General features: G+C 38.4%; 3 protein-coding genes across 3 annotated transcripts in view; 1 reads left to right on the plus strand and 2 right to left on the minus strand.

The window, feature by feature from the left end:
• Nucleotides 1–1,054, minus strand: part of LOC121313676 (mitogen-activated protein kinase 15-like) — a 21,687-nt gene extending 20,633 nt beyond the window's left edge. Inside the window, exon 1 of the mRNA XM_041246460.1 lies at nucleotides 1,041–1,054. Within this exon, the coding sequence (XP_041102394.1) occupies nucleotides 1,041–1,052 (12 nt within the window). The 5' untranslated portion in view covers nucleotides 1,053–1,054. The remainder of the gene's footprint in view (nucleotides 1–1,040) is intronic.
• Nucleotides 1,055–5,817: 4,763 nt separating this feature from the next.
• On the minus strand, nucleotides 5,818–12,630 carry LOC121313680 (vacuolar protein sorting-associated protein 28 homolog). Its single transcript, XM_041246465.1, has 10 exons — nucleotides 12,556–12,630; nucleotides 11,786–11,860; nucleotides 11,574–11,602; nucleotides 11,228–11,265; nucleotides 9,688–9,777; nucleotides 8,612–8,717; nucleotides 8,199–8,300; nucleotides 7,596–7,649; nucleotides 6,929–7,020; nucleotides 5,818–6,235 (listed from the first exon to the last, which is right to left on the minus strand). Exons 2-10 carry the CDS (start codon nucleotides 11,823–11,825, stop codon nucleotides 6,115–6,117), a joined length of 672 nt encoding a protein of 223 aa, XP_041102399.1. The 5' UTR covers nucleotides 11,826–11,860; nucleotides 12,556–12,630; the 3' UTR covers nucleotides 5,818–6,114.
• Nucleotides 12,631–13,755: 1,125 nt separating this feature from the next.
• LOC121313677 lies at nucleotides 13,756–16,858 on the plus strand. Its single transcript, XM_041246461.1, has 3 exons — nucleotides 13,756–13,888; nucleotides 14,743–14,896; nucleotides 15,097–16,858. The coding sequence occupies exons 1-3, from the start codon at nucleotides 13,799–13,801 to the stop codon at nucleotides 16,269–16,271; spliced, it is 1,419 nt and encodes a 472-aa protein (XP_041102395.1). The 5' UTR covers nucleotides 13,756–13,798; the 3' UTR covers nucleotides 16,272–16,858.
• Nucleotides 16,859–17,342: the final 484 nt, after the last annotated feature.

The raw sequence follows: 17,342 nt of genomic DNA on the forward strand, positions 1-17,342 counted from the left end.
CATATGATACAAATATAAATTAGATGTAGTTCAATGCCCTTACATTCATGTGCACAAGCACTGAAGCACAGACCAGAATAAAGTTAATTCCATGATAACCCACACAATCCAGTTCACCTGATAGATAACCTTTCCTATATCCCTGTGGCCAGCAAGAGAACAAGTGTAAGTGACAAACAGAAAACAAGCCACCACCTCAACACCACCAGAATCCATAATGCTAATCCACACAAATAGTAAGCAACTGGTATTATTCCAGAAAGAGCTTTTATTCAACATGAGTGATTCCAAAAAGAAATGGCTATTGCATTGTGTTAAGTAATGACATTAACTATTGTGGCTTTATTCAGACATTTATTTTATTGCATACTTGTGGGTTGCTATCAATGTTTTAGCAGCTTCGGCCTTTAGAGTAAGCAGCTTCGGCCTTTATAGGTTTTAGAAAAAGCAGAAGGGTCAAATGATTCAATACAGTGTAGCACAATGTATTTACAAATGGACATTTTCTGTCCTTCAGTGTAGCTTTAAGAGAGCCTGTTAGCATACTGAGACACACAGCAGTGACAAGCTTACCTGTTTGTTTTACTCATTCATAGTACAGTATTATTTTGTGTTCCTATAAAAACAAGTATAAGTTGCTCACACAGTATGCTGTAATCACTGTAAAATCTAGTCGTAACATGATTATGTTAAGGATTCCTTTCTGGTAACCAAATACTGTATAAAAATAAAGAACTGTAAATTCTGCTGTACTCCAAACATTTTTCATGAGGGTTAAGATATAGGGTTATCGTTCTAAGTGTGCGATGCATGCATTGTTTACTTTCACAGAATTCATTATCATAGCTGAAAATCAATACTTGGATTTTGAAAACGCTGCATTTTCTTATTAAACTGCAGCTAGTTTGCCTAACATAAGCAGAGAAGAGGATATGATTTGCCCTTTGAAGCAAGTGAAACTACGCTGATCTGACCTGATGACTTCACACACGCAGTATACTGGACCCATGCTGAAGGAGAGATTAAAATGTAATTCTTACCTGAAGAAACATTATTTCTCAGCTTTTCAAGCTGAAAGGCGACGTTTATGAAAATATTAAATTTTAATCACATACGTTTTTATCAAAATATATATATATATATATATATATATATATATATATATATATATATATATATATATATATATATATATATATATATAAGTCTACGTTGATTACCAGAATTGGACAGCAAAAAGCTGTAACTGCACTGTTACTGCAGGGAAATAATTATCTGAAAAAACAAAACAACCCACCCCCCTCCAAGTTCACACTTCAACACTTTAATATGATATGTTCATGTTGTCTACATGTTTAAGATATTACTCAATATAACATTTCCCATTAACAGGCATAATTCCAATGGAAACTAAATTGTTTTGCTACCATATTTACCTGGGCATCTGTCCTGTTTCTGAAAGCGTCAAATATTTTCTTCACTGCAACGATCTCCCCAGTCTTCCGATCTATGCCTTTCCACACTATTCCATATGCCTATAAAATCAGTGAAATTAGTCATTGTAAATCAAAAATGACATTGCATTGTAAATCAACAATGACATTTCATTGTAAATCAACAATGACATTTCATTGTAAATCAACAATGAATCAGCAATAAATGCACATTTATATTATGTGTTATTTTTTCCTCAAATTAAGAGTGGGAAATTAGTGCTGCGTCTTAAATTTAAATGAATACGGTACTTTACATTTTCATGTTAATGCTCATGATAGCTCTAATTTTCTATTTACAATTTTGGCGAGAGGATATGATGTAACATTCATTTTAAACCAATCATGGACAGTAGGCCGTAACAAGTCTCCCCCCACCCCCAGACCCTTCTCCCCCCCCCAACAAAAATGATAGAAATATTCATAAATAAGTCATAATTAAATATGTATTTTACAGCCTAATCCAGTTTAATATTGATCTACCTGGTCAACTTTGGTTTCTCATTTAAGCATGTGTTTACTTGGATTCTGTTGCACTTTGACCCTTTAAAGTCTCACAATTCTTTCAGCTATGGATTCTAAAGAGGCCTTCAAGGTAGATTTATTTTCTTCTAAGATCTTAGGAGATATTTGTTTGACCTGGCTTTTGGACATTTCCTTTGTAAAACACTCTATGATGCTTACAGGAATAGCACCTTTTTAAAAAGCCTATTTTTCCCCTGTATTACAAAGAAGGACCAAACAAAACCACACTAATTTGTACCACAGACATCAATGTTATTCCTAAAACTGCCAATTTCATACGAATCGAAACTCTTTGTGACACAAACTAGATTTTTATAGAGCCAGCGATCTCAGACTGCAAAAAAAATGTGACCTGTAACCATCAATGGTGTGTTTTAAATCACTAATACAGCGTAGGCCCACTCCACAATGTAGAATTATTTGTTAAACTACTTTTTTGTTACATATTTATAACAACCCTATACCATATACATTATACAGCGTATTGTAAGGGGAGGAAAAGCCAATTAAAGTCAGCCCTAGTTTAATTAAAAACAAACCAGATTAGACTGTTTATAAATATACGTTCATGAATATATTGGGAAGGAAAGTTGTGTTGCAAAATACTGGTATTGTTAAAATATTGGAGGAACGAAAACAAGTCTAATAAAATTCTGATGGTTCGAGTTACTTTGAGCCTTCATTCTAACAAGGTAAGACACACAGACAAACATACACTACAAATACTGCAGCAGTGGGTGCAGGCGGACCGACTTTGTCTGTGGCTGTATTGCATTCCAGAACTGTTAACTTGCACAGCTTGATTGCTTGCACCATGCGGCAGGGTGCTGGGACTTGGCGCTGGTCAGTCTACATGGGGCTCACCAGGTGCTGTTCATGTGAACCCCATGCGGCTGTACAGGACTCTGATTGGGTGAGGAAGTTAAAGGTCAGTGTGGGCTGATTGGTTGAAGCCTCACATACTTGTAACTTTGTGTTTTCTGGGTCTGGGTCTGAGGGGATAAAAAAGGGTGCATCAGGTGTGTGAGTGTGTGTGGATTCAGAGTGGAGAATCGAGTGCTGTGAGCCGTGCTACTTGCTGTGTAAATCTGCTGCTGCAAACAATGAGGCTGTCGGCTATTGAACCATGCTCCGTCAAGAATGCCTGCTTTTTCCGATAGCAACATCATCCAGTGCTACAATACTTTACTGCATGGTTTTACTTTCAGCTCAACATACATGCCAGCCAAACCTAGTACCAGTAACCAAGGAAAGTTACACATTAATAACACATAAACTTAAGCAAGCCCCTTTCATACTGGCATGCTCACACTGGACCCGTTGTCAAGCCTGTCAGCTATGTGATTTCACACTGCTTTTGATTAAGCAGGGTTGACCTGGGTGACAGACACAAGCAAACAATACATGTATCAACGCCCCGGAAGCAGCTTGTTACTGACGCTTCCATCCAAGCTTCTCTGGACTGAATAGTCGGGCCAAATGTTGATTAGAGCAAATGTTTCTTCATCCCTGCCACAATCTGGCTCATGGTGTGCCTCAAGCAACAAAAAAATATGGCTACTCAGAATGAACAGAAATGTTCCTTGCAGAAGTGAACCCTTCACACAGGCGTGGCTGTCATGCATTTTCTCACTGAACCCGGGTCAAAGCGTGTCGACCCACTTTCCTGAGGCGTGTCGCTGTGGCCCGGTTCAACCCGGGTACATTGTTTCACAGTACATGAGATTGTGACCCGGGTAGCCAGAACCCAGATAGAAGTGCCAGTGTGAAAGAGGCTTTAGTGTTGCTTTTTACTGAAAATTGCACAATATGTTTAATACACAAATTACTTACCCCTTTCCCAAGTCTTTTCTTTATTTCATACTTCTGAGAAATATGGTCCTCAACTTCGGACACATTCATCTTGTATTCAATAGTTATTTGTAGCAATACAATAATGTTTATATTATATATCCCCCTTAACGGACTTTAACTGTAGCATATACGTTTACTACAATACTAACGTTGAATGTATATAAGTCATAGTTGAAAAGTTATTAACAACTACTATTTAATAAAAGGCAACGTTGAAAATGTAAAGGCGATGCCGATGTCCCTTTAAAAACCTAAGCCGACCTTAGTACATTGCATCACAGCATCAGTTTGCAAAAAGGAATAAAAACAGTCATCGGTGTTTTCTTTGTTTCATTAGATTTGTATAAATAGCACATTCCTTGACCCTTGACTTACAGTACGTTATTATAGCTCTGTTTCATGCGCAATGTCGTTTAGTTTAACAGCAACAATGTTTTCCGGTCTTTCCCTTGTTCGGTTCTGTTGAGGATATCAAGAGTTTCTTAACTTTCTTTTTTAGTTACTCGTGAATTTTCAAGGTTCTCCCCAGACTAATCTACTCGGCGCTATTCTATTAATGCATTCTGATTGTTTTTTTTGTTTTGGTCTATTTGCACGTTTGGTATGCCTTTGTCTTCTGGGATACAAACGGCAACGTTTCCTTTCCTTGTTGTTTTTGTTGTCCTGGAGACGAGACGAAGCAGCCCGACCTACTCGCGAGAAATCTCTTAAAGGGGCCGCACACTGCTTTCTCACCATCATCAACTTGCTCACTATTTGCATTGGAGGGAATACGAAAATAAGTGTTTTAAACTATTAAAGGTTATGAAAGGCTATAAAGTAGAATGTGGCTAAAATGACAGTCAAGTTTACTCAGGCAGGAAGCAAACAGTGCAAATATATAATGGACCCGGCAGCTAAAATATTAAATTAAATTAGCGATTAAATTATCACGTTTACTGTAAAATATTACTCATAGCGATTCAATTGTCACATGTAACAAGCAATAATACTAAAGATTTAAGTTTTCTACATTATTATAGCAAGCAATCAGATGTAGCATGGATGGGATAAATTAGAAAACATAGCAAAGAACTGTACTTCTTAAAAAGGCAGGTCATGGGTTACTAAAGCAAGGTTTTATTTACAACTTCAGAGAAATGTAGCCTATAAACACATACAGCTTCTAAAATCAGAGTTTATTACACATATATAACTTATTTATTAACCAAGATCCCAGAGACAACCTAAACTTTGTTTGCTGGAAGATGCAATACAGTACTGTAAGCATTCCAATATGCTTTGTTTCCAAATAACAATTAGAAAAAAAAAAAAAAAAAAAAAAAAAAAACATACAGATCCAAACTGCTTTGTGTGCAACCACAACAAAAGTTTGTATTTTTTCAAACACAATTTCAGGAAAATGGCATATTTAAACAGAGCGAGGGCTACGTGGAAACACTGGGATGATATACTGGGATAATACAGAAAGTGCCTCAGCTGAAACCTAATTCAACAGAGCCAAATTTAGAATCTAACACTTTTATATCCCGGCACAGACTGTACACATTTTAAAATTACGCACAGAGCACAAGGTTGAAGGGCTTGATTAACATTTTTTTTTTAATATGACATCAACTTTACTTTCAAATCAATATACATTTGTGAAATAATTGTGAATTGGTTCATACAGGCCCACTCAGTTTATTCAATGTATTATTTCATTCACAATACTACCTGCACACCTTTTAAAACCTTGTTTTCAGTATAACCTGAACCTTAACTTAAGCTGCAAATTAAACAAATTAAAACAAAAAAAGAGGAAAAGAAGACATACATTTTCAGATAGACTTGAGATTTTTTTTAGCCTTTAATTGATACCAGGTACAAACATGTTCAAACAGATGTGCAGAAAAATGTCAAAATATTAGAGCTAAAACAACGACAGCCTAAGGCTGTTTACTATAAACCATGTTTTAATTGCACTATTTTGTTAAAAGCAAGTTTCAATGGTGCACTTTACATTTTTTGCACATCTCTGCTTAACCCTTGCAGTGCCCCGATACTTAGTACTTCAGTCCTAAGGTTTACAAGACCTTTCTTTACACATCACTTCAACCCAATAACAATTATGAAACCGCAAGATTAAAAATCATCCCAAGCACTTTCAAGGTAAAGAACAGGCATTGCAAGGGTAATGTCACCTCCTTCAGAACACAAGAAGGAAGTGTCCGTGTGAACCCCAGAGAATGCAGGTGGGAGTTTAGGAGGAATGCAGGAAACGGCTAAAGGCGTTGTACGCAGACTCCAAGTCAAACAGCATCTGACGGACCTGGGAGTCGTCCAGTTCATCGGAGGCTGACATCCCGCTGAGAGTCGTCAGCCTGCAGTGGTATCAATGTGGTTAGTCAATTATGTAACCCAGAGATGATGCTTTAAGTATATATTAACTAGTAAAACTGGCCATGTGCTCCTGGCATTTTGTATATGTTGCATTCAAATAAAGTCCAGATGATTGGATAGTGACAGTGGAGTTGCTTCTGGGATAAAATCCAGGATGCCACACACCGGACTCAATGTGATTTCTTGTGGGGTGACACGACACTTGTGAAATTATCTTCCACACCAGAGGTGATGCTGATTAAATCTAAAATATTTATTTCATATATAGCCATTGACATGTTTCCTTTGTATAAACTCGCTGTATAAAACTTGTGTAGATTATAACTATTCACTTTTGTAGAATAGGATTATATTTTTAATATTCATGCAAGAATTAAGGAAAAAAAAGAACCAAAAAAGGCTCTTGTTAAATGTATAGGTTCTGTTAGACTTGTTGCATCAGGTCTGGTGTGTGGTGGCCTTTACTGTAGAATTTCAACAAATATTATACACTGTGTATAACATAGGAGTGGTCTAACATTTTTACACAGATGCCTATTGTTTCTTTATCATGGATTACTGACCAAAAACTGAGCTTTTCTTGCAGGCAGGTACGTAAAGGATAAAAAATTGAAAATCTTGAGGTGTTCTAATACATTTGCACACTACTGTACATTATCCACTAAGAAACATACCAGAGATTGACTTTATCCTTCGCCTCGGAATCTGGGGGCATGTTACTCATTCTGTTCATGGTTTCCATCAGCTCCCTTAAGTCTGGCTGGATCTGGAAATGGACACACAAACATATTACTTGAACAACAATGACTCAGAATGTTCTTATTAGGCTCCCGAGTGGCGCATCCAGCAGAGTGCAGGATGTGTCCTATAGCCTGGGGACCGCAGGTTCGAGTCCAAGCTATGTCACAGCGAACCGTGACCGGGAGTTCCTAGGGGGCAGCGCACATTTTGCCGAGCACTGCCCGGGTAGAGAAGGCTTAGGTCGGAAGGGGAATCCATGGCTCACCACGCAGCAGCGACCCGTGGCCGATAGGACACCTGTGGTTCTGCAGTGGAGCCTTCAGATCTACATTGTCTTCCGGCACTATAGGTCTGGGGGCCTCGCTGTGGATCCGCAGTGTGTAAAATGATGGATGGCAGGAGCACAATTCAGAGGACGCGTGCTCCAGCCTCCGATCCCCGAGTTGGCGGGGGAGTTGTGAGCAGTGAGCCGAGGATACAGATAATAATTGGGCATACCAAATTGGGGAGAAAAACCTGGGTAAAAAATTGTCGACGACTAAATTAAAAAAAATAAATAAATAAAAAGTTCTTATTAGCAGAACAATTAGTGCCTATTACCTCGTCCATGGCTCGGATCTCCAGTCGCAGCTTATCCATCACTGTGATAAAAAGCTAGAATGGAGAGAAAAACTGGGTAAAAGAACATCATTTAAAAAGTATTTAAAATCTAGCGCTAGTGTTCAACTTTAATTATGACATTGCTTTAAAACAAAAAATGTGAAAGTTAACTGATGTATTCTTTTTTTTTTTTTTTTTTTTTTTTTTTTTTTTTTTTACTATTTTATGCAGTGTTGGCATTAAATAATTCAACACAGTCATCATAGTTTTTTTTTTTTTTTATTATTTAATGGTATTAAAATCAAATTGTAGGATTAAAACTTTAACTTGAAAAGAGGCAGTGTGATATGATGGTTACACTTTCAAAATGTAGTGTGGCCTAGATATGAAAGCAAAGAGGTTTGGAATCAATCTGGTTAATTGGTTAGGGCTGGTGGCAGGGAGGAATGTGGTCTGCTACTGTTTATAACTGAGAAAAGGAAAGAATGATACCTGACACAACTTTGTGTGTATCATGGAAACCAGGAACAACTGTTTTATATAAGATGCTGACATCTCAACTACTACCCAAAACAAAAGACAGAAAAACATGATTTGACTTACCGAAACGATATCTGCAATGCAGCGGTTCAGGTTGCCCTTGTCATCTTTAATGGTGATTGGCCTGTCCTCTTTAATCCTCTCCATAGCCAGTGGACAGTCCAGCTAGGAAAGATAATATCCAGTAAATAAACAGATTATACATATCTGGCATGAGCATTTTCAAATAACACATCTGAACGGTATCACTGGTTTGCTGCTCACAGATCCCTTGAGGCAGATCGTGAGTTGGCTTGTCTGAGCAATCAGAAAATGTCATTCATCGCTGTGTTGATGACTATTTAAAACATGAAATCTACCTGGTTTACTCAGAGCTTAACTGCACAGACTGAAACAATGAATATGCTTGCAATATTATTATTACGGTATGCCTTGTATGAAGATGACAGTGCTGCAGTCTGCTTTTCCGTACATACCCTGTACTTCCTGCAGAAATCATCAATGGAGCCCACATCGGACCCCTGCACCTGCTTGAAAGCAGCCTTGTACTGAACCAGCAGTCTGGAGCAGGCAGCTGTGTACCTGGGGAAGCAGATTCAGCATTTTAGTCATCTCTATCATCTGCACTAATAGCGCAGTCAAGGCTGGCATGACTTCACTTGGCTTGGAGTATACCCCCATATGCTGTAGCTCTTCTACCTCACCTAGGTAATGGCTTGATACCAGGAGGTTCCCAGTTGAAACCTCAGCTCACCACTGACTCACTGTGTGTGTGTGACCCCAAGCAAGTCACTTAACCTCCTTGTGCGCCATCCTTCGGATGAGACGTAAAACTGAGGTCCTATTGTAAGTGACTACAGCAGTTGTTGATGCATAATTCACCTCCTTAGTCTCTTTAAGTCACTTTGGATAAAAGCATCTGCTAAATGATGAATTAATAATAATTAACAATAAATGCTCCTTATACCCACAGACATAACTTAATTGAGAAGGCAGCAATATATTGGTCCACAATTCTTTAAGAAGACATATTTAGTAGTCACTTATGTCTGAAGCAGGTGTGCCCATATTTATTTGAATATACTTCTTGAAAGTATTGTACATATATTAAATTTAATGGCAGGAATTCACTGTTCACTGTTTCAGTAAAAGAAAGAAAGACTCACTCATTTGGGGTCACACAGTCCTTGATGTAAGCTTTCTCTAATATACTCACTAATTCAGTCCTTGATGTAAGAGTTCTCTAATACACCCACTCATTCAGTCACACAGTCCTTGATGTAAGCTTTCTCTAAGACACTCGCTCATTCGGGGTCACACAGTCCTTGATGTAAGCTTTCTCTAATACACTCACTCATTCGGGGTCACACAGTCCTTGATGTAAGCTTTCTCTAAGACACTCGCTCATTCGGGGTCACACAGTCCTTGATGTAAGCTTTCTCTAATACACCCACTCATTCAGTCACACAGTCCTTGATGTAAGCTTTCTCTAAGACACTCGCTCATTCGGGGTCACACAGTCCTTGATGTAAGCTTTCTCTAATACACTCACTCATTCGGGGTCACACAGTCCTTGATGTAAGCTTTCTCTAAGGCCTGAAGTGTCTTTACTACAGCAAACAGCTCAGCCATGTTGTCATACCTAGAAACAGAGAAAAGCAAATTAATTTAAACAGAATTTTCTACAATCAGCTTTACAGTGAACTAGAGCCCAAAGAGGCCCTGATGACCTTTACAATGAACTAGAGCACAAAGACGCCATAGTGACCTTACACAAAACATGGTAATTAACTGGAGGAAGAAGCCAGAGGCTAAGAGTAAATACAGGTTCCATAATGTGATTCCCATTCACTATTATCAGATCAGTACGAGTGGTATAATTTAAACAGTTCATATGAATATGTGAGACAGTTTAGCCACAGCACAATACTAGGGCGAAGTGCACCAAGCAGACGTAAGACTTATTCAGGTTGTAAAGAGGTTGTAACTGTATGTCTGCTAGTGGGTAGGTGTAAAGCTGGCATAGACAGGCAAATAATATAGTTACATTTAAAATCAAATCAGCTTTGAATATTGTAAAATGACCGTTAGGTTAGCAAAAGCCAAAGATGGGTGGAATAGTACATTGGTTTGATGATTTACAGTACCGCCGTGCAATGTGTTGCGAAAGAATTATACAGGACAGACTTAATCCATTGGATATGTATAATGATTTTGAGCCCTATCAGCGCTATCGATTACCAAGACAGAACCTACTTCGTCTTATAGATGAAATATGGGATGACCGTCAAAATATGAACCAAAGGAATGCTGCCTTATCTGCTCAATTACAAGCACTCATAGGATTATGCTTTTGAGTAAGTGGATGTTTTCACAACCTGCTAAGCGACATGATCCATGTGGACAGAACGACTGCTTGTAGGGCTATCCCTCGTGAAATACTTGCCCTTAAAAGATGGATGGGTCACTATATATACTGCACTGTGCACTGGGGAAATCAGCAGCAGGGCTGGTAGGTAACGTAATCACACACAGACATAAGCCCAACATACGCTCCTTGCAAAGGGGCTGGCTCTTTTGTACAGCGGCATCGGCGCTATGCTTTAGAGCGAGAGGTCCCGGGTTCGCAACCCCCCGTTGCCTGTGTGTGGATTGCCTCGGCCTGTGTGATTTGCCTGCCTGCATTAACTGAGATACCTACAATAATTTCCAAGGGATCAGCAAAGGCTAGATAATAGCCAACAATTTATCCTTCTGACTACACAGGAATGTCGTGTTAAGCTTAGAATTAAGAATTTCCTTGTTCTCTTTATATAGAGACAGCAGTGTGCGTATTTCGTGATCTGTAAAGTGTTTTTTTCTTAACATTTTTGCTTATAGAGCTTAATGAGCTTAAAGCCAACACATGAAACTATGCTTGGTGGTCTCCAACCCTGGTGAATACCACATACCACCTCTCTTCTTCCATAGGTAATGTTTCACCTAGGTAACAGGTTTAATGAGCAGCAAAAACACATGATTTCATGCTGGGACTGTTTTAGATGGATTAGTGTGTCAGGTTGTACTTTTGCTTACTGTATATGTATACTTACTTTTCACGCTCCCTGGCATTTTTATACAATTTGACCTCCTGAAAATCAAGAAAATCAATGATTTTGATCAAGTGTCATTTTTTTTGTGCCAATTATAAGCAGACAAATCAGCAAATTCTTACACTAAGGATACTGTCACAGAAAGCTTTCAATGTTGTAAAAAAGAAGATTTCAAATATTAACCTTCCAACTATTTTACTTGTCCTAATTGCTTCCTTTATTTTAAACAATACAAAAAAACAATTTGCCATCTAATTAGCTTAGAAAATACAGTAGGCCAAGGTTTGAAATGTAGTTTAAATTTAGCGCAGTCAGGTGCCCATTGGATATTAAAGTACGAGCTTACCTCATACAATTCTGGTTTATTAGCTGGGGCTGAAAAAAAAAAGAGTTTGCATTTGAGGCAGAGTTAACTAGATAAAATTTATTTAGCTACATTCTGATAATATTACTCCACTCTACTTATTTAGGACGATTCTGCCTCAATCAGTGAACATTGTAACTACTGGTATAACTCTTCCAATGAGATGAAAATGTAAAGCAGCACTGAAGTCTCACCTCCTCCTATGCCTGCTGCCGCTGGGATTCCGTGAAACATGGTGACAGGTCAGGACTCGGTATAGGTCTGCAAAACTGGAACAGACAGGGGGATGAATTTCTCAAACTGGGACAATTGTCTTTAAAGCAAATATCTTACCGACAATGTGGAGACAGTGAAACAATTAAAGTTGAGTGTTGTGTAGAAACTACAAGCATAAAGGGCACTACTTAAATGAATATGAAATAAAAGCAAACTAAAATTAAAATCCAACATATTTAATTTACTGCTTTTTCCATGGGTAAGTGCTTCGGTGATTTTTCATGACAACTCAGCTAGGAATTAAGAGTTCACTCACAGCCTGTAGTTTTTCTGGATTGTGTAGTATACATATATAAAAACATTATAATACCGGTAGATAATGAATACAATTTTCATTAACATATTATGTACAGTAACAGTAGCAAACATTCATTATTTTTTACCTTCCCCACTTCGACAAGCATGTGACAACTAAACAAAGTACTTAAATATCTTTTTTCAGCGTTTATATTCATACAATCTAAACATTTTGGCCGGTACTTTGAAAAAGTAAGGCAACATTGTGTGCAGTCGTTTCTCTCGCACTCAGCCATGTCACAGCTTTACACACCAGTTCCGAGCTAAGACGACAAGACACTGTTTAACTTAATCGTCTCATATTATGATTATAACATTTTCAACCGAGTTAAACTAATGTCAAAACTTGTTTTTACTATAAAAAGAAAATACCAAATCACTTCCGACTCACCTTCTTGTCAAGTGAGATCACGTGAACAACAAAGCTACGCACGACGCACTGCTCTCACGTCACTCCGCCATCAACAAATATAGGTGTCTAAATATATATATATATATAATGAATGTAAACAAAGTAAACAACATTTGTTTGAAGCTTCATCTTGAATAAGGTTTAATCGTTGAATAATATATATACTTCTTTTACAAAAACAGATACATCGCTAAGTTAATAATTTAGACGTGGTTGCAGGCGGTCGATCTGAACAGCAGCATTCTATTTTTGGGAAAGGAGAAGGACCCGTTTAAAATCTCCGGCGGGACCGAGAGAAACTAAACAGCCCACAGATTGAAAATAGTTTAAAGCGGGCTTGTTATTCCTTTAAACGCGTTTTGTGTTATTAATATTCTTAATTATTTACCCAAAAAGTTTATTAATCTGAGAGGGATAGTTTTCTTTCTTTTTTTAATTGTAAAAATTGAAGTTTTTTTTTTTTTTTTTTTTCTAATATTTTTACAGCGGTGAGTAACCAGGTTGTTTCTTTTGGTAATTTGAGATTTTTCTTAATAACAAAACCCTTAAAGACATGTAAAATAATAATAATAATAAATAATAATAATAATAATAATAATAATAATAGGTAAAAATTTTTTATTATTATTATTATTATTATTAGTATTATTATTATTATTAACAGAAAACGAGCAAAAAATTGGCAGAATGTTTTTATTTTGGAGCGTGTGAGTTAAGTGTAGCGTAATAATAATAATGAAGAAAGATACTATTTCTAAACAAGAAAATTGGTATGAAAAATACACTGCGATAAAATGATCTGTGATTCGTAATGCGTTATTTTAATGTTAAACAATTTTTTAACAGTTCTGACAGCTTCAATCTCTCGTTGTTTCAGGGTTTTGGTATATTATACGGTATTTACTCATTTGTTTTACTGGTACCTGCTGTATTTAGTTGGACACAGATGGTACTGAAAGTGCTACCAATAATAATGATAAAAATAGCTATCAATTTAATACACAGGACTGATACCCACTGGGGACATTGTTCCTGCTGTGTGAGCCTAGCTGTATTAAATGAACGCCGCCTTTACTTTCTTAATTCTGTTATGTACTTTGTACCTTGCTGTTCTACAGTGAACTGTAGCCAATACATTGCTATTAATTACAGCAGATCTATATTTTTGTTCCAGAGTGGCTTCTAGTGCAGTGGTGGTTAGAGACAGCCTCTGCAGAGGAAGATGAAGACACAAAAGAGATCTTCTGTGACTGAAGCAGAGGATTGTGGGGTCTGGTTAGACACCACGGAGCTGAAAGAAAAGAGGAAACGGGTACCAGTGAAAACAACCATATCCCAAGAGTTACTAAAAAAAGTCTGGAAGAGTATCGCTAATAGCAAACTGTATTAATACCATAATAACCAGGTTCAGGGTCAATTCCTGTCTGTCAATTCCAGTTCATTTTTTAAAATTAATTCCCAATTCTATTGCCTTTTAATCAACTCCAACACATAATTGATCAATATTGCAATTGTCAGTATTCTATTCAAACAAGCTTCTTATAGTGGCAGCAAATCACTTAAATTGAAGTCCCTGTTAGTAAATTAAATTGGCTTGAAATGAAAGCAGTTGAACAATTGCAACAATTATGTCTCTAAAATATACATTTGAAGGAATTGGAATTCAGAATTGATTTAAAAAAAAAAAATTGGAAATATAGTTGGAATTGAAAAACAGGAATTGGCCCAAACGCTGATAACCCCTAAATATGGCTTTTTAATGCAATGTATGTGAAGATGGGGGAAATAATCTGTTCAGCGCAAAAAAATATTGAATGTCACTGTGCAAGGGGTCCGAATGGGGTTTACATATCCCACCCTAGCCTTCTGCCGTACAATAACACCCTGTGTGCATTGCGTTCTATAGCTCGGTGTGCGCTGCGTTCTATAGCTCGGTGTGCGCTGCGTTCTACAGCTCGGTGTGCGCTGCGTTCTACAGCTCGGTGTGCGCTGCGTTCTACAGCTCGGTGTGCGCTGCGTTCTATAGCTCGGTGTGCGCTGCGTTCTACAGCTCGGTGTGCGCTGCGTTCTACAGCTCGGTGTGCGCTGCGTTCTACAGCTCGGTGTGCGCTGCGTTCTACAGCTCGGTGTGCGCTGCGTTCTACAGCTCAGTTTGTTCTCTTCCAGTTGTGGCCAATCCGCCCCATTTCCAAGTTGCTAAATCCATTGGCCAGGAGCAGTTATAATATACCAGTGGCGCTGAATTTCACTCAGACCAGAACACTGCTGCCCAAAGTGAAGCAAGCCAACATCTATTCTTTCTTCACTCTGCAGCGTACCGGTGAGTTGTATGATCCCTTGGCTTCAATATGTCCCTTTTTGGTTTTGTTTGTAGCTCTCCAATTCTAGTTGCTTTTATGTTAAATGTTTAGTGGAATACGTTGTTACTTTTTGTCAATATCAATTTAATATTAAACAAGTGCCACAGACAGTATGCCTTTTGTACTGTTCTACACACTAACCAGTGTTTTAACCCAACAGATAATACAAGTAGCAGTCCAGATGTTAACCTTGCAACACCTTCTGCATCTGGCAAAACTGTGACAATAAGGAAATCCAGTCCAGATCTGACAGAGGAGCTCCACAGCTGCAGTGGTTCCGATGATGCTGTCAAATTGGAATGGGAGGCTGACAGCGTTGCTCTCCAATTATGGGAGGATGAGTACTCCAGTGGCCTGAGACAGGAGGACACTGAACAAGGGGTGAATAAATTCAGTTCAGAAGTGCATCACATTTATGAAGTCAGTGATGAAGGGAATGACAAATGTCTTCAAAAATACAAGAAGCAAAGCCAATCTTACAACCTAAAAGAAAACTCTGGCAAAATTTGTTTGAATACAACAGAAATAGAGAAGCCTGTTGGAGCAAATTTATTCGCTGCAGAAACATCATATACGTGTTTGGAAAACATATCCAAAACCGCAGGTTGTGCTATCCCCCATGGAAGGTATGTTTCAGATTGCGGAACTTCAGCAGACACTCGGGGAACTGGTTTGACTCGATGTGTTTTTACCCAGGATTCCCAGGGGAATCAAGTCATAGCACACAGAGTGATGGACACGTTACCTGACAACAGCTCTCGTGGGAAAGAAGAAAACAATAGCTGGCTGAGTGAAGAGCAGAACCCGGGGAGTTTTGGGAGAAGGTTACTGAACCTTGAAAGCAGCACCTCCACCCTCCATACTCTGAAAAAATACAAGTTTTCTGACAGCCAACAAGTGGACTCTCTCAGGAGCTTGGAGGGCAGTGTGGACGTGGGCAAGGAGAATATGTGCATGACCACATTAACACGGGCAATGTCTCCCTCGAAGAGCTCACCATTAACCCCTATCCAAATGAACTGGGACCTGGACAAAAAACTGCAGAGGCCACCTAAAAGAGCAAGAACCGAGGAGAACATGTGCAGCACCCTGGCAATGCTGTTTACTCAAGATTCTCAGGGAAACAAGGTCATTTCCCATAGCAGTGTAGAGAGGAGAGCCAGAAATAGCCCTCTGAAAGACAGAAGAAACCAGGCACAGAGCAGATGGACTGGCACGAATAGATCTTCCAGCACAGCACCCTCAGGCACAGCTACAATCCAGGATGATAAGGACTCTCAACCACATTCACTGTTTACGCAGGACTCTGAGGGAAACATGGTGATGAAACACTAACTGTGGCACTTTGTAGTAGACAGTCAATCTATATTTACACAAAGGAAGGAAAGTGGATGCTGCTATTTTCTTGCAATGAGCTCAAATTGACCTGTTTTAGACTGGCCTATCATCTTGTTTGTGTTGTTGTCGTTGTTCTTCTTCTGCCAGTATATTCCTATATTAAACTTTGAAATGATTAAGTCCCATGTGATGGCATGTGTTATCATCCTTCAGTGTTTATGTAGTCTCTTCTTTTTTTTGGTATAGTGATTTAAGTAGTTAATCACTGTATAGTCATCTGACGAGTGCAGACCTGTAATCCAGGAGTAAATAGATATTAGATACTAGATCTCTCAATAATACATCTTGTTGTTTTCTTACATTAACTGTTTTTTTCCCTTTTTGCAATCATATTGTGCAAAATGAGTGCTGAATTATACATATACAATATTTTGGTTTGATGTATGCCTTTATACTATGATTTTCAATAAACTCGCCTAAATGCAGCAGTAACTAATTCTATTTTTACTTCAATGGCTTTTTAGCCCTGGCCATCCCTGCTAGGGTTTTTGATTGTTGGCTTGAAATGAAAATAGTTAAACAATCACGGCAATTATGTATCTAAAATATCAATTCCATTTCCAACTGCTGAGAAGGAATTGGAATTGGGAATTCATTTTAAAAAAAATAATTCGAAACGGAATTAGAATTGGGAATTCATTTTGAAAATGAATTGGAAATAGAATTGGAATTGGGAACCACCAAGAACAGGTGTTAAAACCAAGCCTCGCCCAGGACAGCTGGAAGCTGCTAGAGACTGGAAGATGCTGGCAGATGTTGGTTAACGGCTTATTTTTCCACCAGAGATTGCCACCACTAACCTTCGGCCAGACAGTGTCTTGTGGTCTGGATCAGCAAGCCTTGTTCATCTGGTAGAGTTAACAGTGCCACAGAAGGATGCTATTGATGAGGCGTATGAGAGGAAGAAACTTCGGTATGCTCATCTAGCTGCTGAAGTGGAACAGCGAGGATGGAGAGTCCGAGTTTACCCAGTGGAGGTGGGTTGTCGAGGATTTGTGGCACATTCTA

The sequence above is a fragment of the Polyodon spathula genome, chromosome 3 (genome assembly GCF_017654505.1).
Source record: "Polyodon spathula isolate WHYD16114869_AA chromosome 3, ASM1765450v1, whole genome shotgun sequence".
In the NCBI taxonomy this organism is placed as follows: domain Eukaryota; kingdom Metazoa; phylum Chordata; class Actinopteri; order Acipenseriformes; family Polyodontidae; genus Polyodon; species Polyodon spathula.

What these genes read in the sequence shown, in the direction of transcription:
- LOC121313680 (XM_041246465.1), bottom strand. Translation starts at nt 11,825, where the DNA reads ATGTTTCACGGAATCCCAGCGGCAGCAGGCATAGGAGGAG. An exon ending in AATGCCAGGGAGCGTGAAAA is followed by an intron (nt 9,778 to 11,227) that starts GTAAGTATACAT and finishes CTCTGTTTCTAG; the next exon opens with GTATGACAACATGGCTGAGC. An exon ending in ATTTCTGCAGGAAGTACAGG is followed by an intron (nt 8,301 to 8,611) that starts GTATGTACGGAA and finishes TATCTTTCCTAG; the next exon opens with CTGGACTGTCCACTGGCTAT.
- LOC121313677 (XM_041246461.1), top strand. Translation starts at nt 13,799, where the DNA reads ATGAAGACACAAAAGAGATCTTCTGTGACTGAAGCAGAGGATTGTGGG. An exon ending in TGAAAGAAAAGAGGAAACGG is followed by an intron (nt 13,889 to 14,742) that starts GTACCAGTGAAA and finishes GTTCTCTTCCAG; the next exon opens with TTGTGGCCAATCCGCCCCAT. An exon ending in CTTCACTCTGCAGCGTACCG is followed by an intron (nt 14,897 to 15,096) that starts GTGAGTTGTATG and finishes TTAACCCAACAG; the next exon opens with ATAATACAAGTAGCAGTCCA.